At 53.1% G+C, this 24,174-nt stretch overlaps 1 protein-coding gene across 3 annotated transcripts in view; it reads left to right on the top strand.

Moving 5' to 3' along the window:
* St3gal5 (ST3 beta-galactoside alpha-2,3-sialyltransferase 5) overlaps nt 1-20,962 on the top strand; it is a 35,267-nt gene extending 14,305 nt beyond the window's left edge. For 2 of the 3 annotated variants that reach the window (XM_076833995.2, XM_076833997.2), the window contains 6 exons: nt 9,135-9,258; nt 10,465-10,576; nt 13,984-14,327; nt 17,175-17,361; nt 17,752-17,910; nt 19,920-20,962. In XM_076833995.2, coding sequence (XP_076690110.2) covers nt 9,135-9,258; nt 10,465-10,576; nt 13,984-14,327; nt 17,175-17,361; nt 17,752-17,910; nt 19,920-20,168 — 1,175 coding nt within the window. In that variant the 3' untranslated portion in view covers nt 20,169-20,962. Of the gene's footprint in view, nt 1-1,298; nt 1,368-9,134; nt 9,259-10,464; nt 10,577-13,983; nt 14,328-17,174; nt 17,362-17,751; nt 17,911-19,919 lie in introns of those variants that run through there. The other variant, XM_076833996.2, reaches the window with a different exon arrangement.
* The last annotated feature ends 3,212 nt before the right edge of the window (nt 20,963-24,174 follow it).

The following is a 24,174-nucleotide window of genomic DNA, read 5'->3' on the forward strand; positions in this document are numbered from 1 at the left end:
TATTAGGTCTTGGGCGCTGTATTTCAAAACTACTCAAACAGAATGACAGTCTAGAATTGGTAACTCTTGCTTCTTAGTTAGTCTTGGAGTTGAGATTGTTTTTAGTGAGGAAAAATAAAAAGAAATACTTGAGTGTTCGTTTAGTTTCAGATTAAAAGGTTTTTCCCCAAAAGAAAATGGCAAAATCCTAATGGGGAAAATAAAGAGAGTTATGAGACATACTTTGAGTGTATTTACTCTTTATTGGGTCTAATGGTTAATTTGAATTGTCAACTTGATTGGATCAAGAGATGCCAGGGATTAAGTGGCTTCTGGGTGTGTCATTGAGGGTGTGTCTAGGAATGACTGGCATGTGGAATAGCCAACTGAAATGGAGACTCTTCCTGAGTGTGGGCAGTACTAACCAATAGAATGGTGCCTTGGATGGAACAAAAGTTGGGAGAAGGGAGCAGCAGCAGATGCAAGCTTCATTCTTCCTGAAGGGGCTCTTCATTGCTGCTGCGATCATCTGAGGGTATCAGACTCTCACTTCTTCACTTGTCCAAAGTGGACCCTGCCAGTGATTCTCCAGAAAGCTTGGGTCTCAGGCCAGGGCAGCACCGTTGATCCCTCTTGGGGCTTCAGCCTCTTGGACTGCGCAGCTACTGGTTCCTCCATCTCTCCAGCTGCAGATGGCCATGTGGACAGTCCAGCTTCTGGTCACATAAGCCAACCTAATAAGTCCCCTTTTATAACCATAATTCCTGCTGATTCTGTTCCCCTGGAGAGACCTGACTAATACAGACCTTGGTACAGGACTGGCTCTGGAGAAGCAGAATTGTAAGGATGGTTTTCCTTAGTTGGTTCTGTGGGTTTTGGAGTTGGTTGTCTAAATTGTTCAGACCTAAAGTTACTAAAGTCTCTCCTCCTGGTACCATGGAGAGCGCTGATAATCCATGGTGTGAACTGTTGGAAGAGATTTGTAAAGTAAATGCATTGGATGCTCCCAATTTGCCACTTGTAAAAAGTGAGGCATTTAGTGACTATACGTCACACCTTTGAACAGTTCTGGAAAACTAAGAGATATGATGACGTTGGTTGGCGCTCCTGGCTTCCCTGGACAAAGTCACAAAGGAGAACAGTGAGCTCAACATGTCAGTTTCTCAGCTGAAGTCGCGCACGACTGATCTGAAAGCTGCTCAGTGTGTTCTGAAGGAGACTCTTCCCTCTTGTCGTCGTCACAGGGCTGAGGTTGCTGAAAACCAGACACAGACTCTAATCCTGCAATTGGTGAATTAAAACAGAACTTTAATTCTCAGCCTCAGGAGGTGTCTTTGGTCAAAGTGAGGGCGCTGCTTTGGAAAGAAGGGATCCTGCAAATTGGGATGGTGAGTATGGGAGGAGCCTGAAGGCGTGGGTCGTTGAACTCCCTATTCTGATGAGTTTATTTGGCCAGAAGTTGTTGAGTCTCCACCCTTAGCCAGGACAGTCACTCCTACCCCACCCTCTGTGGCACTGGCTTCTCCACCCTCCCTGGAGGGAACTAATCCTGCTTTGCTTATGGAAACAGTAAAAACCTTCCTTGATCCAGTTGCTCAGCAGGAGAATGCTGCTGCTGCTGCTGCTGCTGCTGCTGCTGCTGCTGCTGCTGCTGGGACCCAGCCTCACCACCCCTTTTGCCTGAGGCCAATAACTAGAGCCTAGTCTAAGCAGCCCCTAGAGGTGAGGTACTGAGTGTGACCAGCAGGAGCTTAGCTCCACTCCAAGAAACTTCTTGAGTTTTCTAATTCATACAAGCAGAGGTCCGGTGAACATGTGTGGGAACGGATTTTAAGGGTGTGGGATAATAGCGGAAGGATCATCAACTTGGATCAAGCCGAGTTTATTGCTATTGGCCCATTAAGCAGAGATTCTAGGTTTAATGTACTAGCCCGCAGTGCTAAAAAGGGTACTAATAGTTTGGCTGGTTGACTGAAATATGGGTCCAAAGATGGCCCACTGTAAATGAGCCGGAAATCCCTGACATTCTTTGGTTTACTGTTGATGAGGGAATTCAGAGTCTCAGATCAGAATGCTGGAATGGGTCTGTCCCATGCAACCTTCTCCTCCATTCTTGCAGTGTCTGCGCTTCACCAGAACTGCAAGAAACATTTGGAAAGGGAGCCCCAGCATCCCTGAAGGGCTCTGTCATTGCTCTTTGCATGCCAGGCCTTACTATGGAAGCTGCCGTCAATCAATTGGAAAACTTCAATGCGATGGACATGATTTGATCTCGGGGAGGAAGAGGCCAAGGGGCAGCCCTCACTTGCCAAAGACAGCGTGGTCATAGTTACCATAATGGACCACAAAGGGGAAGAAATGGACACAATATCCTGACTTCTGTAGATCTCTGGCATTGACTACTTAATCAAGAAGCCAAATAGATGGAAACCCACCACATTCTTACTTGACTTATATAAGCAGAAAAACTCCAGGGCAAACGTCCAACAGTCTGCCCCAGATCATAAGAGCAGAGAATCACGACCTTTCATCCACTTCCCGGATTTGAGTCAATCTACTGATCCGGAAGCTCTTGAATGAAGGGAAGGCCAGGTCCTCTTGAGGAAGGACCTTGGTACAGTACCACAAATCTTTCCTGTTAATCTGTCTCCCATCCTTCCCTAAGGGACCTAAGGCCTTTTACCAGGAAGACCGTGCACTGGGGAAAAAGGCAGTGATCAGACCTTTTGGGGACTACTAGACACAGGCTCTAAATCGACACTGATTCCTGGAGATCCGAAACGTTCTTGTGGCCCTCCAGTAAAAGTGGAGGCTTATGGAGGTCAGGTGATCAATGGAGTTTTGGCCAAGGTCCGACTCACAGTGGGTCCAGGGGACCCCCAAACTCATCCAGTGGTTATTTCCCTAGTCCAAGAATGTATAATAGGGATAGACGTGCTTAGCCCTTGGCAAACTCCCACACTGGTTCTCTAACCTGTGGAATGAGGGTTGTTATCTTGGGCAAGGCTAAATGGAGCCTCTGGAGTTGCCTGTATCTGGGGAAATAGTGAATCAAAAGCAGTATCCCATCCCAGGGATTGCAGAGCTTAGTGCCACCACCAAGGACTTAAAGGGTGCAGGGGTGGTGATTCCCACAACACCCCACTTAACTCTCATCTTTGGCCTGTGAAGAAGACAGATGGGTCTTGGAGAAGGACAGTTGATTGTCATAAGCTTAATCAGGTGGTGACCCCAACTGCAGCTGCTGTACCAGATGTGGTTTCTTTGCTTGAGCAGATAATGCATCTCCTGGTACCTGGTATGCGGCTACTGATTTGGCACATACCTTTTTCTGCATCGAGGTGCATAAGGACCACCAGAGACAATTTCCCTTCAGCTGGCCAGGCCAGCAGCCCTTCACAGTCCCTCCTCAGGCGTGTCTGTGTTCCCAGCACTAGTCATAGCTTAGTTTGCAGAGACCTTGCGCGTCTTTCTCTTCCACAAGGGATTACACTATTATACCAATGACATTGTGTTGTTTGGGCCAACTGAGCATGAGGTAGCAACCCCTTTGAACTTGCTAGTGAAGCGCTTGTGTATCAGAGGGTGAGAAACTAATCCCACTAAAATTCAAGGCCTTTGAGTAAAGTTTGTAGCAGTCCAGTGATATGGGGCTGTCGAGATATTCCTTCCAGGTGAAGGAGAAGTTGTGGCATCTGACCCCTCCTACAAAAAAAGAAGCACCAGGTCTGGGGGGCCTGTTTGAACTTCGGAGTCAACACATTCCTCACTTGAGTGTGTCACTTAGGCCCATCAAGCGAGTGACTGGCAAAGCTTCTTGCTTTGAGTGGGGTCCAGAACAGAAGGCTCTGCAGCAGGTCCAGGCTGCTGGGCAGGCTGCTCTGCCACTCAGGCATGTGACCCAGCAGACCCAATGGTCCTTGAGGTGTCAGTGGCAGATAGGGACACTGTCTGAAGCCTTTGGCAGACCCCCATTAGCGAATCACCGAGGAGGCCATTGGGTTTTGGAGCAAGGCCCTGCCATCATCTGCAGACAGCTACTCTCCCTTTGAGAAACAGCGCTTGGCCTTCTACTGGGCCTTAGTGGGAACTGAACGCCTGACCTTGGGCCACCAGGTTACTATGTGACATGAGTTGGGTGGTATCAGACCCACCAAGCCATGAAGTCAGACATGTGCAGCAGTACTCCATCACCAAGTGGAGGTGGTACCTACGCCATTGAGCACAGGAGGGACCTGAAGGCACAAGTAGGCTGCATGAAGAAGTAGCCAACTGTCCATGGCTCCTGCTCCTGCCGCAGTACCTTCTGTCCCTCAGAATGAACCTGTGTCTTCATGGGATGAACCTTATGCTCAATTGACAGAGGAAGGGAAGACTGGGGCTTGGTTCAGGGATGGTTCTGCATAATACCCAGGTACCACCCAGTAGTGGACAGCTGTGGCATTGCTGCCCCTTTCTGGAACAGCCCAGAAGGACACTGGTGAAAGGAAAACTTCACAATGGGCAGAACTTCAGGCAGATGTGGTAGCATCTGGCTGGGCATTTTATCTAGAAGGAAAATGGCCAGATGTGTGATTAAACACTAGCTCATGGGCCACAGCCAAGGGGTTGGCTAGCTGGTCAGGGAAGTGGAAAGAACATAATTGGAGAATTGGTGACAAGGACATTTGAGGAAGAAGTATGTGGGTAGACCTGTCTGAACGGACAAAGGATGTGAAGATATTTGGGTCTCATGTGAATGTCCACCAAATGTGATGTCAGCAGAGGAGGATTTTAATAATCAGGTAGATGGTATGACCTAATCTGTGGACAGCAGTCCACTTCTTTCCCCAGCCACCCCTGCAATGAACAGTGGTCATGGTTGCAGGGATGGCGGTTATGCATGTGCTCAGCAGCATGGACGTCCACTCACCAAGGCTAATTTGGCTACAGCCACAGCCGGTTTGCCAGCAGCAGAGACCAACGCTAAGCCCCCTAGTGGCATGATTCCCCTGGGAAATTAGCCAGCAACCAGAGGCAGGTTGAATATAGTGGACTGCTTCCATCACAGAAGGGGCAGCGGTTTGTCCTTACCAAAATAACACTTATTCTGGCTATGGATTTGCCTTCCCTGCACGTAGTGCTTCAGCCCAAACTACCATCCATGGACTTTCAGAATGCCTTATCCATTGCCATGGGATTCCACACAGCATTGCTTCAGACCGAGGAACTCACTTCATGGCCAAAGAAGTGCGGCAGTGGGGTCAGGCTCATGGGATTCACTGTCTTACCGTGTTCTGCTCCATCCTGAGCAGCTGGTTTGGTAGAACATATTGGAATGGACTCTTGAAGCTGCCGTTACAGTGCCAGCTAGGTGGCGATACAGTGCAGGGCAGGGACAAAGAACTTCAGAAGGCTGTCTATACTCTGAATCAGCATCCACTCTACGGTACTGTCTCTCCTATTGGTAGAATTCATGGGTCCAGGAATGAATTCATGGATGGAGATGGAAATGGTACCTCTCACCATCATCCCTAGGGACCCACTAGAAAAGTTTGTGCTTCCTGTCCCTGCAACATTATACTCTGCAGCCTGGAAGTCTTAGTTCCAGAAGGAAGAATGCTTCTGCCTGGAGATGCAACAGTGATTTCATTAAAGTGGAAGTTAAGCTCCCCTCCCCCGCACATACATGACACTGAGTCAGCAAGTTAAGGAGGGAGTCACCGTGCTGGTGGGATGACTGATCCAGAGTCCCAAGGGGACATTGTCTGTCACTCCACAATGGAGGTAAAGAAGCACACTCCTGGAGTGCAGGAGATCCCTTAGGGCGTCTCCTGGTACTGTTGTTAAGTACTTGGGAAACCACAAGAACCCAATCCAGGCAAGGTGACAAAAGTCTCAGACCCTTCAGGAATGAAGGTGTGGGTCCCACCTCCAGGGAAAGAGCCAAGACCTGCTGAGATACTTGCTGAAGGTCCAGGGAATACACAGCAGGTGGTAGAAGGTAGTCATAAATACCAGCTGTGGCCACGTGGACAGTTACAGAAACGAGGATTGTAATTGCCACTAATGACTCTTCCCTGTTCCATTAAGAATATGTTCAGGTGTACTTACACATACATTAAGAGGAAATGTTGTCACTCTCCTGTTATTCATCATGTAATGTAATACTGTAATGACTTAACATCAGTAATGTTTGTGTTTTTTCTATTCTGGAGAAAGAACTAGTGTATTCAGTTATAGGAAGGATAATTATGTTAGGCAGAATTATCACCTGGCTATTGTGTTTACTTGGAGATTAAGTATAATGTAAAGAATCATACTTGGATATCAGATTGAAAAGGGGTGGAAAAGTTAATTTGAATCGCCAATTTGCTTGGATTAGGGGATGACAGGAATTGAGAGGATTATGGATGTGTCTTTAAGGTTATGTCTAGGAATGATTGGCATGTGGAATAGCCAACTGAAATGGAGACCCTCCCTAAGCTTGGGCAGCATCGACCTATAGGATGGTAGCTTGGATGGAATAAAAATTGGAAGAACAAGGAAGCAGCAGCAGATGCAAGCTCGGTTCTTCTTGAATGTTTTCTTTTGTTTTTAATAGTTTTTAGTTGTTGATGTACCTTTGTTTTCTATTTATTTATGTGTGGTGCTGAGGATCAAAACCAGCACCTCACACATGCTAGGCAATGCTCTGTCACTGAGCCCCAGCCTGAATGGGTTCTTACTGCTGCTGTGATCATCTGAGGATATCAAACTCGGGCTTCTTCACTCTTCCAAAGCGAACTCTGACAGTGATTCCCAGAAGCCTTCCCTCTCAGGCTAGGCACCGTGGATCCTCTTGTTCTGGAGCTTCAGCCTCTTGGACTGTGCAGCTACTGGTTCTCCCATCCTGCAGACGGCCATGTGGACTGTACAGCTCTGGTCACATAAATCAACCTAATAAGTCCCATTTTATAATCATACTTAGGTGATGGCGAGATTACAGTCAATCACTGAGTGAGATGGAAACTTTATTCACCATCCCGTGGTCTAGATCCACCAGCTGGTGGGCCAAGGGGTAGGCTCCAAGTCTATACCCTTCCACCAGCTCCCAGGGTTAGAGCACACCTTTATAGTCCAAACCACATTAATCATAAGTGGCTGTTGCTGTGATTCAAAATCATAAACAGACATCAAAAGATCTAAAATCATAAGCAGAAGGGGAAATATGCTGAGAGCCACAACCAAGTCAAGATGGTGCCTGGCACTTTGCCAGGAGGAATGGTTTGAGAAGTAACGCCAGTGAGCCATTAAGATGATGGAGAATCCTTAATGACTGACTGCTGTATCTAATGATGTTAATTAAGTTAAGCTGTGTATAATTATTAAGATGATGAAGATTCCTTAATGACTGATTGCTGTAACTGGATAATGCTAAATTGAAACAAGCTGTGTATTCAGTTATGTATAAATACCTCAACTGTCTTGCAGTAAAGTGGCTCCCACTGTATCAACCTTCACAAGTTGCTTGTCACCCCCCGGTTGAACACAAGTTAAAGAATGATTACTAACATCTAGATAATCGTTCTCTGACAGGGTCTCACTAAGTTGCTGAGACTGGCCTCAAACTTGCGATCCTCCTGTGCCGTAGTCTGGCTGGGCACAAAATAACCGGGAGGTCATGAGCCACTTGTAGATTCAAACAGGAACTACTTTATTCGAGAACTCCACGGGAACTCAACTGGAACTCCGCGAGAACTCAAAAGTAGCGGGCACCCGACATAGCAGGAGCCGCCCTATTGCCGGACAGCAGATGTCCATATTCACAACTGAATACACAGCCTGCCCCAATCCAGCATCATCCAGTTACAGCAATCAGACATCATCCCAATAATTATACACAGCTTAACTTAACCATCATCATCCTAATGGCTCGCTGGTGCTACCCCTCAACCACTCCTTCTGGCAAAATGCCAGGCGCCATCTTGACTTGGTTGTGGCTCTCAACACTCCTGCCTCAGCATCCTGGGTCCCTGAGATAATAGGTATATGCTACCACATATGCCTGAAAGGTCACAAATAAAAAATAAAAAGGTCTGGGTATGTAGTGAGACCCTGTCTCAAGATGGAAAATGGGGGGCAGGAGGCTGGGACTCAGTGGTAGAGTACCCTGAGCTCAAGCCCAAGTACTGAGGTAAAAAGAGTAAATGTTAACATTTTGGAATAATCGTAAATTCATGAGATACCTCGGGGTGCCTCCGTGCCTTTCCTAGTCCCCCACAGTAGTGCCTGCGAGGCTCCCGTCATAGCTGGGAGGCTACATGGACACAGACAGGGAACATCTTCTTCACTGCAGCCCCCGACACCCCGATGTGTCCCCACCCTCCAGCCCCAGACCCCCCATGTGTCCCTACCCTGCAGCCCTAGACACCCCAACGTGTCCCCACCCCGCAGTCCTAGACACCCTGATGCGTCCCCACCCCACAGCCCCAGACACCCAAACACATCCCCACCCTGTAGCCCCAGACGCCCTGATGTGTCCCCACCCCCCAGTCCCAGACACCCCGATGCGTCCCCACCCCCAGCCAGATGCCCCATCGCGCCCCCACCCCTCAGCCCCAGCTGCTCTGACACATCCCCCCATGCATCCCCAGCCATCTCGACGCATCCCCAGCAACCAATGCATCCCCATCCCCCCATGCATTACCCTCAGCCCCCCCATGCATCCCCAGACACCCCAACACGTCCCCACCCCCCAGCCCCAGACACCCCGTCACATTCCTCCCCATGCATCCCTCCCCAGCCCCAGACACCCTGTCCTCCCCAGCCCCAGACCCCAGCCTCAGACACCTGATGCATCCCCATCCCCCAGCCCCAGACATCTCGATGTGTTCCCCCCCAGCCCCAGCCTCCCTGATATGTCCCTAGCCCCAGACACCCTGATGTGTCCCCCTACCCAGCCCCAGAAGCCCCAACATGTCCCCCCCACATGTCTCCCCCCAGCCCCAGACGCCCCCATGGATCCTCACTCTGCAGGGCTGTCATTCTGGAGCTCAGGAATCATGGCCTGCAGCACTGCTGTCAGCTACCGACCCCCTCTAACTGGGCCCAGGTGGCACCTTCCCCAGTTTGTCCCCTCACTGCCAGCCCAGCTCGGCTCACACACCCTGTGCCTGCTGTGCCCTCTCCTGCAGCAATGCCTAGTGAGTGCGACTCTCTGAAGCCCAGGAGTGACGGCTCAAGGACCCCCCTGCAATGGTACAGTGGTGCCCAGAGCAGGATGCGGAGACCCAGCCTGCTGCTGAGAGACGTCATCAAGTGAGTGCCCGCCCAGGACCGGCCAAGGCGTCCAGAGGGGAAATGGGGCAAATAGGAGAGGCCTCGGGCACTCACCCCCACCCCTCAGCAGGACCCTGGGGGCCAGGAGACGGACACCCAGATCCCAAGGCTTGAAACTCAGAATACAGCACAGGGACTCCACAGTTCCCCCAGCCTGCTCCCCATGTCCCCTCCACCCTTCAGGACCACCGTGCTGCCGGGTTCTAGTGAGTGCGTGTGTGTCTGTGTGTGCTCTCTCCTGTGTGTCTGTGCCTGTGCCTGTGTGTCCTGTCCTGTTCCCATACAGCAGTGGCAGAATCCTGGTCATTCATGTTCTTTTGTCTCAGGGAAGAATTCAGATCTGTGCCCAGGTGTCCACAGGGAGCCTGAAATGAGAGAGAGGACCCTGACTACCCAGTGCGCTGGGCAGCTGGGGGTATGGCACTTGCCCATGTGCCTGGGGCTGGCTCCACTCCCAGCACCGGAACCAGACCAAAACCTTGCCTTCCACGCCTCCCGCCTGCGCCCAGCTCTGCCAACGTGGCACCTGCAGAGGGCGCGTGCTGGGTGCTTTGCTCTGAGCTGCCCCTCACCTGGAGCAGGGACCATTCCCCGTGGCCCGGCCCCCTCCTTCCCCATCAGACGTGGGTCATGGAAAGCTGTGGTACTTAAACCTTGAACCGGTGTGGGTGGTCTTACCTTTAGTTCATCAGGGCCCTGGGGAGCTCGTGAAAAATGAGACCCCTAGAACCTAGACCCAGCTCTTCCTCCAGACCTCTGTGAGTGTGTGTGTGTGTGCGCGTGCGTGCGCGCATGTGTGAGTGTGCATGTGTGTGTGGACATGACAGTGTGGATGCTCACATCTCTGAAAACAGTTTTTGGGTGGTCCTAGGGAAATATCCAGTGCTGTCTCCCTCCAGTCAGCCTCATTTCCGGGTAGAACTTTCTAGAAGTATTATGAGTAGATTGTTTCTTTCGTGTTCCTGTTTTTGGAAGGACTGACAGTATTTTAAAGAAGCCAAAACCCGGAAGCTCAGATTCTGTGGCCCTGACCCAGAGTGTGCTTCTGCCCAGTCTCTGATCTGCACTGTGGCCTAGGTTTTATCAAGGTCCTTGGACGGCCGGGTGACCAGCTGGCTTTGAGGGAAGTGGCACCTTCCACGAGCTGCGTGGGAGTTGGTGTCACTGCCTGCCTGGTTCTTCCAGGTGCTCACTGCTGGTGTTAGGAGTGTGGCTCCTTTACATCCTCAAGTTGAGCTACACCTCGGAGGAGTGCGGCGGCCGGAAGATGCAGTACGTGGACCCTGAACGCATGAAGGTGAGCTGCCATCCCCGGGTGATGGACGTTGGATGCAGGAATCCACCCAGATGCCTCCCCACAGGCCTCGCTGCCTGCGAGCTGCCCAGCTGCCCCTCACTGCAGCTGCAGGGTGAGGGTGGGGGGGTCCACTAGTGTGCCAGCGCGGGGGCCGCTAGTGTGGTACTGCCCACCCGTTCTGAGCAGAGGGGAGCACGCGCCAGGGTAGTTCTCATCCCTCCGGTGGTCTCTTCCGTTCTCACAAGATCCTGTGTTGAGTTCTCTCTCCATCCACTTTTCTAGCAGGTAATAGATTGATGGTTCAGTGGAGATCCCGCTGGCCATGGGCAGATCCCGCTGGCCATGGACGAGGTTGGATTAGCAGGCCTGGGGCCTGCCTGTGGGAAGAGGCGCCTCACTAGGGGGCACGTTAGGGACAGTGGCTGACACGCTGGGCTGTGTGGCTCTCTCCCGAGACTATCACTGCCTTCCGCCAGGGAGGCCAGACCTGGAGGCCTGAGCTACTTGCCCAGGCCACACTAGTCAGTGCTCGCTGTATGCTGGACCTGCCCTGCAGTGGTCAGTGGTGCTAACTCACTCTCCCATATGCCATGTGGAGCAGGTGTGTGACCTTGCCCCTCACAGCCCACTACAGTTGATTATGGCCCTCTGCCTCCTGGGTTCACAGTGAGCCACAGCACCAGCACCCATGCCCTGTCTCCCCTCCCTGGAATGTCTGGGAGGTGTGACCAACTGTGACCAAGGCAACATTACTGGTCCCAAGGCTCTGGAACGTCCCCCCACCGTGTCTGCCAGATGTGGTTTCCTTAAGAGTTGGTGATGGTAAACTATAAGCAGTAGGTCTCATTCCCTTGATGAGAATAAAGGTCACTTATAGGGTCTCGCCCCTATGGCCGCAGTTAGGCTGGGGACATTGCTTCACGCATGTCAGTCTATGATCCCTCACAGTCAGTCCTCAGCTCAGCCCCTGGCCCAGGCAGCTGGCCAAGTTTTCACTGTAGTATTCTTTCTGTGACTTGGTCATTTAGATTGTGTTGCTTTAAACCTGGTGACGTTGCAGAAGGTGCGTCAGTGTGGGCTCATGACTCAGGAGCTCCAGCCCTCCCTGTATCAGGCTCTGGGCAGGTGCATGGGGCGTCTCCCCTCGAGTTTCCAGACAGGGAGAAGGAAGTGGATCAAGGCAACCGAAGCCCCAGGTCACAGTGCCCGGCAGGTGGGCTCCCTCCTGTGGTTGCCTTCCTCCTGAGCACTGTGCCCTCTCCTGAGTGCTTTTTTTGAAGCGATGACCGTAACAGAATCTCACCTCTTACTAACAAATATGCCCGGTGCCTATGCTCTTGAGAAGGACGATCCTGAACGTCACGGAGTGGAGTGAAGTGAAGTGGAGGTCAGGACCTTCACCCTGGTTCTCCGTGGCAGACTACCTCGGCGTTGACCTCACAACTGGAGGTGCCAGGCATTGGCTTAGTTTTAGTTGTGAGCATCCTGAAAGACACTGAGGATGGGATGGACAGGCATCATGTGTCCTGCATGAGCATCGCCATTCCCTGGCCGCTGCCCAGGCCCCGCACCAGCTCCTCCCGGGGGTGCCCCTTGCTGGCTGCACTAGCTTCCAGCTCTGGAACCATCAACGGCAGAGCTCATGCAGGTGCCTCTCCCAGGTGTTCTCCTCGGAGCTTTGGGCCCAGGCAGCAGTGAAGGGGAGCCCGGGTGGAGCTCAGGGAGGAGGCCCTGACCTGGTCCTTCCCCACTCTTTACATGTTTGAGTTGAGGTGGATGAAGGGAATGGCACCGGCTGTCTCAGCTTCTGTGGCATTTAGAAGGCACATTGGCTCCGTCTGACTTCCTGCACCAGCTTGCACCAGGCCCACGAGGGCAGCAGCCAGAGGTGACTGCTGGGCCTTGCACTCTGCTCAAAGCCTAGAAAATGTGGCTTGGAGCCTGATATTGAACTCTTGGACAGAATGGAAAAGGAATAAAGTCTTACCCCTTCCAATGAAACTCCTAGAGCAGGCTCGCAGTTCCAGAGCTGTGCCCCTCCCTGGCCTGCGACCTCGCTTTCCACCACAGGCAGGGGAAGCTTCCCAGGTCTCTCTTGGTGCTTCCCAGATATTCCCTCCACCCAAGGAGATGTGCAAAGCCAGATGCCTGGGATATCACTCTGATGGGAGGTTTGAGCCTTTGTTTTCTAAAAATCACTGTTTACAACCTTCAGACCTGGAGTCTAGGGATGAGTGTATATAATATGATGGGATGTATACAGTAGGGGTGAGTGTAAACAGTATGGTGGGGGATATACAGTAGGTGAGTATATACAGTATGGTGGGGTGTATACAGTAGGGGTGAGTGTATACAGTATGGTGGGGTGTATACAGTAGGGGTGAGTGTATACAGTATGGTGGGTGTATACAGTAGGGATGAGTGTAAACAGTAAAGTGGGTGTATTCAGTAGAGGTGAGTATATATAGTATGATGGGTGTATATAGTAGGGGTGAGTGTATACAGTATGGTGGGTGTATACAGTATGGTGGGGTGTATACAGAAGGGTGAATGTATACAGTAGGGGTGAGTATAAACAGTATGGTGGGGTGTATACAGAAGGGTTGAGTGTATACAGTAGGGGTGAGTGTATACAGTATGGTGGGTGTATACAGTAGGGGTGAGTGTATACAGTATGGTGGGTGTATACAGTATGGTGGGGTGTATACAGTAGGGTGAGTGTATACATTAGGGGTGAGTGTAAACAATATGATGGAGTGTCTACAGTAGGCCGGGGTAGCAGAGAGATGGAGAAGCGCCCTGGCTCAGCAGCTGCCCCTGGCTGACACGAACCACACAGGTACTGCTAACAGGCCACTGTCCCCAACCATGTTTCAGGTCACTTACCCCCCAGATCGTGCACAGCTTGTTACCCCAACTGCTAAAGAAGCCTTTTCCTTATCCTGTAGGATGGGAACCTACAAAATGAAACCTTTTAAAAATTGTGGTCAAATAAAAACTATGATTGGTCCCTCTTGGCCACTCTTACACCTGCAGTTTTGCACCTTAGCATGGTCACCCGGAGGCCAAGCAGCTCTCCAGATATGGGTCTTACCAGAATAGCCCTCTGCAGCTGTGCCAGCTCCCTCTCCCCGCAGGCAATGTCCGTCTGTGTGTGACCAGATGGGTCACGGAGGGGTCACGTGTGCCAGCTTTCCCCGTGGGCTGCGGCACGTGCCCCTGTCCAGCACATCAGCCTGCTGGCATTCCTGGGTGCTTTCTTCCCCGGGTCCTCTTCAGCTAGACTGGCAGGAGGCAGAGCCCTTGCCGCCTCCGGGAGCAGTGAGATGGGCACCCTCGGACTGTTCCCCATAGGGGTGGTGCCCCCGGGAGGGGCTGCCCCCCCTCAGCCTGCGCTTGCCTTGCAGAGAGCCCAGAGACACGCCCATCAGGTCCTGCAGAGGGAGTGCCGGCCGGCGTTTGCCAAGAGGGCCATGGCGCAGCTGTTCGAGGGCCGGTACAGCACCGACCTGGCGCCCTTCGTGCAGAAGGCCCCTGATGCCAGCGGGGCCGAGTACAAGTACGACCCTCCCTTCGGGTTCCGCAAGTTCTCCAGCAAAGTCCAGAGCCTCCTGGAGACGCTGCCTGAGCACGGCTTTCCCGGACACTGGGAAGCCAAGGCCTGCCGGCGCTGCGTGGTCATCGGCAGCGGAGGGATACTGCACGGCCTGGGGCTGGGCCCTGCCCTGAACCAGTTCGACGTAGTGATAAGGTACCTGGCTTTCCAGAGCCTCTTGCTGGGGTTCAGGCCACTGCTGGGGACAGTGAGGGTGGAGCTCGGGTCCACGCCCCCGAGGGACTTACCAGCACCCAGGCTGCAGGGGCAGCAGGCAGGGGCCGCAGTCAAGGCGGGGGTCTGGAAGAATGGGCAGGTCCAGGGGAACAGAGGCCCCGGAGGTCAGAGCAAGGTGGGGACCTTGTCTTCAAGGCAGCGAGAGGCTGGTGAGGCCGTGGGGCTGGCAGGCAGGACCCGCAGCGAGGAGCTGGCGTCAGGTCTCTGCTGGGGTTAAAACTTGTTTTCTGGCGGGGTAGCTCAGTGGTAGAGCACCTGCCTGCCCTCCCCAGCACCACAGAAAGAACAAATGAACAAACCTGTTTTTCCAATTATACTAGTAAAATATATTCATTATTAAAATTCAGAAGAAGAAGGGAGGAAATCGCAGCCGCTGCTTCCCACAGAGTCCCCACCGAGTCCTGAGTGACTCGTGGATTTGCAGGGTGCTTCTGAACTCGACACTAGGAGTGGTTTCTGAGGTCATTAAATTCCTGGCAGGTCTTCCAGGAGGGTGTTGTGAGGGCTTGGTGGTTCTTTGGGGGCACTCGGATAGTCTCAGTTTTCATTACTGTGGCGTGTCCTGCATATCCTTGTCCCTGCATCTCCATGTCCCTCTGCCGTCATTTCCTTGGAGACCTTCCTTAAAGCAAGGTGATGGGTTCCAAGACAGGTGGCTGTCCCCAGGCCTCAGATCACTGCACTCAGCTCCCTGTCTCCATTTTACAGAGAAGCAGAGCCTGGGCCTGGGGGGCCACAGTCCAACTCAATTTGCCCAGCAGCTGCACATGGGTGGGTTGAAGGCAGAGGAGAGGGACCTGCGCATGGAGGGCCGGGCTCAGGATGTGGAGCCTGGGGACAGAGGGAGCCCTCCTGGGAGATAGGGCAGCACTTCCTGACAGTCTGGTGGTGACAGGGGCATCTAGATTTCCAATCTGGGGTCAGAGGCATTAGTGGAATCACTGTCAGAAATGGGGAAAGTGAAAAAGTCTGTGGTTGGTGAGGGACAGTAACAAAATCTGTTTTGGACATTTGAATCCTGAAAGTGAAGATATGCACATAGTGCCCTGTGGTTTGGGGCAAGTTTCTTAACTGCTCTGAACCTGTTTCTTATCAAGAAACGCTGCAAGAACGGCGCAAGGAGCTTCCCTCCCCCTGGTCCCCAAGTCTGGCCCATCGTGAGTGGGAAGCACTGTTAGTGCTCCAAATGCATTGGAGCCACCTGCCCTCCAGAGCCCCCTGGCCCAGACATGTGGTCCACTGGCCTGGCCGGTTTCCCCTTGTTCTGAGGCTGCCTGGAGCTGTGGCTTGCTGCCCAGCATCACAGCTGAGTATTGAACCACGTGTCCTTGGCCTGGGACGATATGCAGGCTTCTGCCGCCTGCATGTTCTTCTGCGCCACCGAGAAGTCAAGGGACTGAAGTTGGGCTGTTGACAGGGACCTACCTGTACTGCCATTCTCTTCTGGACTCTTTGAGAGTTGCAGAAAGGTTCCACCCACGGGCAGTGGAAGTGGGATTGCCCTCAGTGGAATGGGCTGGCTGGGAAGTAAGAGCTAGGAAAAATAGAACGGTGAGAGAGCCACAGGGCACAGAAAATGTTTCCACAACGCGGAGGCAGGACAGGCTACCCCACAGACGGGTCCAGCTTCTGGACTCTGCAAAACGGAGCCAAGCTGCTTTATTTACATCAGGAAACATCAAAAGCCTTTCATAGAATGTTCCTCACCAAAAAAGGCTAAATGTGGGCTGTCCAGTTCCCAACAGGTTAACACCCATCTCCAGAGCTAACAGAGTGGAGATAAAGGTGACGTGCACTGGGCAGTCTGTTGCTGCGGGAAAGCCATAGATAGTCCGCAGTACCAAACCTAAATCTCCCTGGCTACCACACCGAGAGAAGATCCTCCTTTAATCCCCGGTGGCTTCCTGCAGAGAGCAGCCCTCTGCCCCTAGGCAGTGCAGTGTGCTTGTCCTGAGAACAGGCCCCAGCGCTAATATAACGCACTCATTAGGAGACAGGCCTTACCTGAGCCCTCACTCACATTCCACCCATGGTCCCCAAATGAGCTTTATTTAAAACAGAGGAAAGAAAGGACCAGAGTGCTGCCAGCCCAGGACCTTGGCATGTGGTACTGTCATGTCAAGTGACGTGACAGCACACGGGACAGCACATGGGGTCAGGAGTTCCGGAAGAGGAAGTGGCTGCAGGAAGGAGGAGAAAGGTTAAATGCAGGTGTATTCAACACACAGGAAGAAGCAAAGGCATGTTTCTTGAGATTTCAGAACAGCATAGCTGCTTGTGGCGCTGCTTCTGTGGGGTTCGTAGAACTTCCTGGAAATAGCGCCCTGGTGAAGGCCTTGGTGACATGCCAGGAGCCCCACCTGAGCCCCTCCTCCTCGGCTGCTGCACGTTGGTTTGTGCCTGCCTTGTGCTAGGTGGGGGATTGATTCCCTCTGACTTCCTTTTGAAATTCTAGCAAGAATCAGGAATATTCTGAGCACAATGGGAATCTTTCAAGGAAACTTTACTGGCACCCCAAGAAAGCCCAGGATGGAATGAGTTCGTGGGCTCAGGTCCTGGGTGGGTAGAATCACTGGACATTCAGAGGTGAGGTCTGGCGCTCTGTTGTGACTGAAGCTGCGTTTGTCAAACCAGCCAAGGTGGCAGGCAGAATGCCCACCCCAGCACCTGGTCCCAGACAGTGTGGGAACATGGCCCAGGTGCTGTGTGGTGTGGCCAGGTGGTGGCGCTGGCCTCGACACTGTGTCTCTCTTTTTGTTTGAATAGGTTAAACAGTGCGCCCATTGAGGGGTATTCCGAGCATGTTGGAAATAAAACTACCATACGGATGACTTACCCAGAGGGCGCCCCACTCTCTGATACTGAGTATCACGCTACTGACCTGTTTGTTGCTGTTTTATTTAAGAGTGTTGATTTCAACTGGCTTCAAGCAATGGCAAAAAATGAAACCCTGGTAAGCAGCAGAAACCACCTCTCAGGGGTCCTTGGTGGAAGGCATAGGCGCCCCTGACCATGTTTGAGCCCTCCATCAGGAGGGCTTCCTGATGGACGTTCCTGTCTTGTCCAGTGCACTGTTTTTGTTGTTTTGCTTTGGTTTTCTTGTGGTGCTAAGGATTGAACCCAGGGCCCTGTGCCCAGGAGGTGGGCGCTCTGCCAGCTGAGCCACACCCAGCCCTGCCATTCGCCTCTGGGCCTTGCTGTTTTCCCAGTGGCTGGTTCTGAGTGGCTCCACAGTCTTCAGCAGCGGCTGAGCCCTGTGGGTCCTGCAGGTGGGCGTTTGCTCCCCTCTGCTGGCGGGGTGACCTTGTCCAGTCCCTAACAAGGGCTCACTTTCTTTCCTTAGCCATTCTGGGTGCGACTCTTCTTTTGGAAGCAGGTGGCAGAAAAAATCCCCCTACAGCCGAAACATTTCAGGATTCTGAATCCAGTTATCATCCAGGAGACGGCCTTCGACATCCTGCGATACCCAGAGCCCCAGTCAAGATTCTGGGGCCGAGACAAGGTACCCTCCTGCTGCGTAGTTCAGCGTTGTCCACGTTCAAGGGGAGACAGTCCACAGTTCCCGCAGGCTCCACCAGAAACCCAGGAGCCTCCCCAGAGGAGGAGCCTCAGTGGGCCCTGGCTTCTGGGCGCCTCCTGGTGTGGTGACTGCTGGCTAGTGTGGTCAGCACTGTGTCACTGAGGTGTGAGGGACAGGGCTCTTTTTCCAGGACTCCATGCAACTGCAGGACCCTGGAAGGCACTTCGCTGGCCAGAAAAGTTCTCTCCTTTGAACACAGTGAGCCGCTCAGTGCAAGGTGGCGCTCACCATCACCTCAGTGATAGTGATGGTGACTTCGCTCTCCAAGCCTCACTCCTCATGTGGGATCCGAGTCGCTCAACTGCATGTGTAGAACTGTGAACACTTGCATGGAAGTTGTTCTTAAATGAAGTTTAGCGCAGGTGTAATAAGCACTCCCAGAACACACAGAGCTCCTCACAATCCACGAGAAGAGGTGTGCCAGTGACCAGGGCAGACACACCAACAGGCGTCCCCAGGAGAGATTGGCATGAGCAAAGAATACTGTGCAGGGGACTCGGCACTACCAGCCCCGCAGACACCAAGGGGCCGCCTGGCCTTCCTGCCTCCTCCGCAGCAGAGGCTGTGAAATCTGAGAGGTCTTTGTCAGGATGGAGGTAGAATAAGCCAGCACGGTCCTGGAGGGTGGCTTGCAGTGCAGGTCCAGGCTGCCCAGCAGGAAGGCGCCCTGAGCCCTCACTCCTCTTAGTTTCCATGGCAACCATGCAGGCTGGCCATGGGGTTTCTGCCTAGCCCCAGAGGGAGTCTGAGGGAGATGAGCACATCACGCCAGGGAGCAGTTTCTAGAGAGTGATGATGGTCCCTGTGTTTCCTGCCCCCACCTAAATCAGTGCGCGCTGGAGAGAACCCCATTCCCATGTCAGGGTTGTTTATGGCAGCCCCCGGCCCCAGACAGCAGGAAAGCAGCCCCTCTGCATGTGAGAGCCTCACAGCAGAGCTTGAGAGGTCACCCATCCCCAATCCGAAACCCAAGACATCCTGAGCACCAACCCCACACCCCAGGGCAGAGTTCATGGGACCTCGGAGGCCACCACCCTGAGGGTGCTGGTGAGGTCGCCTTCAGGCTGCATGTGAGATGCACAGGAAGCCATGGGTGTTGTGTTTGGACTTGGGTCCCAGCCCCAAGGTGTCTTATGTATATGCAACTATTCCAAGGTCCCCAAGTACCCGAAGCAGTGCTGGCCCCAGCATGTCCAGAAGGGCTGCTCACCCTGGGATTGGCTGCCAGTTCTGTTCTCTGTGTCTTCACCCAAGACCAGGATGGAGGGCGGGAAGCAGAATGCAGAGTCGCACCCTCCAGGTGGCATGGGCCACTCGGACAGGAAGAGGGCAGCAGCCCAGGGAGCCACGAGTGGCCTGGACCTGGGCATGCTAGGCCAAGTGGGGAGGGTCCAGTCTAAAAGGAACAGACAGGAAGCCCTTGATTCAGGTCGAAAACTGTGCTGGCCTGAGCGGAGGGTGGGAAGGAGCTGGCTTCAGCTGGATGTGGTCTGCAGTGTCATCTGCAGAACAGCAGCTGGCCAAGTGGACGTAGAGCAGCAGGACTGATATTCATGGGACAGCCTGCCCCCAACAGGGTCCCAGCGGAGGTCAGGTCCTGGGAGGGACAGGCAGGTCCTCTGGTTGCCTGGAGATATTTGTCACATGAGAAGGTGGTGGGCCTGCCCTGGTTCAGGATGCCCAGCAGAGGCGGAGCTTGGGAAGCAGCTTGAGCTAGGACCAGGAGCCCTGTCCAGCTGCGCCTCAAGAGTGCATTGGGAGCGTCCACAGACTACATTTTGGAGCTGGGCTCCTTGATCCCTATGGGGAGTTGTGCTGTCCAGGTGAAGTAGTGTGAGGTCCACCCCTGCAGCGGGCAGTTTTGTGCCCACGCGGCCCCGGCAGCACCACAGAGCAGTGAATGAGGAACTTTGGTCTTTGCTCTTTTTCAGAACGTCCCCACGATGGGCGCCGTGGCCGTCATCTTGGCCACACATCTGTGCGATGAAGTCAGCCTGGCAGGCTTTGGGTATGACCTCAGCCGCCCCCAGATGCCCCTGCACTACTTTGACAGCCAGTGCATGGCGGCCATGAACTGGCAGACCATGCACAACGTGACCACGGAGACCAGGCTCCTCCTGCGGCTGGTCAAGGGAGGCGTAGTGAAGGACCTCACTGGGGGCGTCCACTGTGAATTCTGAGCGCACCGACCTCACCAGGAAGGGCGCCTGTGCCCCAAGGGCTGTGTCGGGCCTCCTCTGTGCAGTTCATCCTGCAGATAATATGAAGAGCAGTTGGTATTTTTAACCTTAATTTAAAAGATGTCCAGGTCTTCCCACTTCTTTTCCTATTTATTTGAAGTCAGTATTTGTTTTTGCACAACATTTTATAAGTTAAGTTCAAAAATGGGAAGACTTTTCAAAGAGAATTGTATGAAATATTTTATTGGATTTTTTAAGAAAGTAATTTAGAAGAAGCTGTAGAAGCTCTGACCATGCACATGGCACACGGAATACCAGGTGGTGCGGTGGATGGCGGGCTCACTCCTTGAAGACCTGCTGACTGCCTGCCTTCTCGGGTCCTCCGCTCCTTGGGTGGCATGGCAGAGCGGCTCTGAGGAGGGCACTGGGCACTGAGCCACTGCAGCCTGGAGGCCTTGTTGGGGGAGGGACACTGGCCAGGACCCAGCCCTCTGAGTGCTGTGTGGTGCCCAGGGCCGTGGAGGCCACGGTCGTCCCGGCAATCACAGCGACTCTCAACCTTCTTGAGGACATTAGTCCTGCCCTTCCAGAGCACTTAGGTTCTGTGAGATGTTTGAGGTAGCTCATAAAGACCAGCGCTGGTACCCAGCGTCAGGGGGTCATAAAGACTGGGACAGAGCCTCTGGTATCCAGCGTCGGGGGAGACGCCCTTTTCAGGAACAGTCACATTTTCTGAAATGCTGAAATGAAATCTCCCAGTGTTATAATTTCCTTATTAAAACATTTTTTTTAAAGATGTGTGAATGCTCACCTGGTGGGGTGTGCCAAGCAGTGTGCTGGCCAGAGAGGGAGAACAGGAACGAATGAAGTGGGTGAGGGCCAGTGAGGAGGTCCTTGCAATGCTGGGTTACTTGTTCAAGGAAATGAGTCTGAGGCTCCCTGAAACTGTCTGGCTGGGGGTCACTCCTCACAGGGACCCTGGAGGCTGCAGCAGGAGGGACAGGGAGTCGGGGTGCCTTCCTCATGGGCTGCTTGGCCCCAGACAGGACTTTCTGGAGAGGCTGTGGTATCCTCTGGAGGGCCTGGTCCCTGGGGTCAGCAGGCTGGTGCTCCTCTGGCCCCATCTCCACCACGTGGCCTCTGGTGTCCACCTCTCCCCTGTTCTCTGCTGCCCTGCTACGCAGCCAGGCGGCCCTGCCTATTCTGAGTCTGTCCCCCTGCCCCTCTGGGGCAGGGGTGGGGTGGATTAGGGCCACGGTGGATCAGAGCCATTACAGGGCCCCTCTGCCCCTGGGCTCTGGGTCTGGCTCAGGCACAACAGGACACCACACTCTTCTGTAGTCTGTGGCTCTTCTTAAACCTGTGTGGGTCCCGCATTCTCCTCTGTAAGGTGCTGGTTGCCTAGAAGAGGGTTTTAAACTTCCCACCAGTTACAGGACTTCATCTTGGAAATGGGCTCTGCAGGCGATCCAGAGCTCCCTGAGGGCCCCGCTGACCCACAGCCCTCAGTGCTACTTAGAGAATCCCAGATGGTTATTTTTTTTTTTTACAAGGCAGAATTAACCCCCCGTGTCCTTTCTGGGTGCTCAGCCTCCAGACCTCAGCTGGTGGCCTCCCAGAACCTGCCCCACATGTCCCTCTTCTGTACTGTGCTTCCCCCTCAGCCCGTGTGTCCTCCTGGGCAGTAAGTAGAGGCCCTAAGTAAGTCCAAAGGCTTGGTTTTGAAGGCTGGGGTTGTGTCTCAGTGGTAGAATGTTTGCCTACTGTGTGTGAAGCATTGGGTTCAATCCTCAGCACCACATTAAATAAATAAGTAAGCTGGGCGCACACCTGTCATTCCAGCAGCTCGGGAGGCTGAGGCAGGAGGATCTCAAGTTCAAAGCCAGCCTCAGCAACAGTGAGGTGCTAAGCAACTCAGTGAGCCCCCGTCTCTAAATAAAATACAAAACAGGGCTGGGATATGGCTCAGTGGTTGAGGGCCCCCGAGTTCAATCCCCAGCACCCCAAAATAAGTCAATAGGGAAAATAAAGATATTGTGTCCACTTACAACTAAAGAAAATTTACTGAACAAAGAAGGTTTGTCTTGGATCTGTGACAGTGTCCACCAGCCTGCCGGTACTGGCCTGAGCCCATCTTGGGACTTTGGACCCTTGGCGTGTTTAGCTGGACCTTTCTGCTTTGCCCAGAGCTGCTCCCCTGCGCCCAGCACAGATGCCTTCCAGGGAGCAGGCCCCTGGGCCTTGGGTGCAGGGAGGCCAATCCCTGGTCTCTGAAGCTTCATGGTGCCCCTGGCCCCTCCTGCAGCAGCCCAGGTGCCAGCCTCCTGGGGGTAGAGCTGTTCGAGGGTGCCCGCCCCATCTCGTGTAGCTGGACAGAGTCCACCCGGACCATTCCGCCAGCTTCACCTGCCTCGGTGTCCCTTGCTGTCTTCCTTGCTCCCAGTGCTTGTTCATGTTCCCGGGGACCCTGCAGGAGCACGCGGTATGTCCACTGATGGTGGGTCTCAGCACTGGCCACGCTACTGTGAGTCACGGGTGTTGCAGAGCCAGCACTGTGACTGGACTGCCCTCTGGAGACCATCTTGAGTGGCGGAGGCTGCATCATGTCCAGGTCACCAGGGCTCCCAGGCCCACGGTGCTTGGGCAGTGCTGAGTCCAGCTCACGCCGCACCTCACTGGACACGAAGAGGTTGTGGTGTCACCTTGTGCTGGAGCACCTGTGGAGCAGCTCACTAGAAGACAGGACAGCAGGGACCCGACTCCGCTCAGCCTCCGCGCCAGGTGTGGGCACGATCCATGCACCTGTGTGACCCTGGCTGTCTGTTGGGAAGGCTTGAAGGCTGCTGCTGCTGCTCAGGGGTGAGCACTCGCATGGCACGTGGGAGGCTCCATCCTCAGCACCCCATAAAATAGAGAAGTAAAACAAACGCAGGCTGTCCATCTGCACACACTGACCCTCCTGGGGCACCCTGATGGCCACACACTCAGCTCAGGCCCCAGGAAGGAGGCAGACGGGCTCCTGCCTAATGCACAGAGGCAAGGAGGGCCTGTCCAGGCTCCTGACTCGAGCCCCTCCGCTCTCCAAGGTCGGGTCACACCGCACAGGTTTGCCTTGTGCAGGAAGGCGGGTATGGCAGGGTAACCCTGGCCTACAACCCACAGTCAGCAGACACCTGAAGCTAAATTGGGAAGAAGGTCTATTCACCACCCATACACAGATTGATTGACTACAAATTAATGTTCTGAAATGAAATTGCAATCTGAGGGGGTTTTATGCATGTACACACTTCATTAATCTGCATTCTAAGATATGTGAGGCCAGCGTTGCCCAGAAGTTTCTATTATCATTCTTATTCCAAAAGCATTTGTCATGGAACAGTGATTATATGAATCAGTCAAGCAAAAACAGCGTCTGTGGGATCATCTTACTGTATTATTTCTTGTACTTGGTTATTAAATAGAAGCTTGAAATACATGATATAGCATTAGAATGGGAAGAGGGGCCAGGCACGGTAGCATACACCTGCAATCCCAGCAGCTTGAGAGGCTGAGGCAGGAGGATCTCGAGTTCAAAGCCAGCCTCAGTAATGGTGAGATGCTAAGCAACTGAGTGAGACCCTGTCTCTAAATAAACTACAAAATAGGGCTGTGGATGTGGCTCAGTGGCCAAGTGCCCCTGAGTTCAATCCCTGGTACCAAAAGAAAAACAAAAAGAATAGGAAGAAGGAATTTTAATTTGTAATAATAATCACTTTTTTTTTTGAAGGGAGAGAGAATTTTTTTAATATTTATTTTTTAGTTTTCGGTGGACACAACATCTTTGTTTGTATGTGGTGCTGAGGATCGAACCCGGGCTGCATGCATGCCAGGCGAGCGTGCTACCGCTTGAGCCACATCCCCAGCCCAATAATCACTTTTCTATTATTAGACTTTATATAAAAGAAAAGGGGTGCTGTCCAGAAAGTTCAGCTGTGGGTAGCACATCTCTTATCAATTTCAAAACAAG

Source organism: Callospermophilus lateralis, chromosome 14, assembly GCF_048772815.1.
Source record: "Callospermophilus lateralis isolate mCalLat2 chromosome 14, mCalLat2.hap1, whole genome shotgun sequence".
NCBI classification, from domain to species: Eukaryota; Metazoa; Chordata; class Mammalia; order Rodentia; family Sciuridae; genus Callospermophilus; species Callospermophilus lateralis.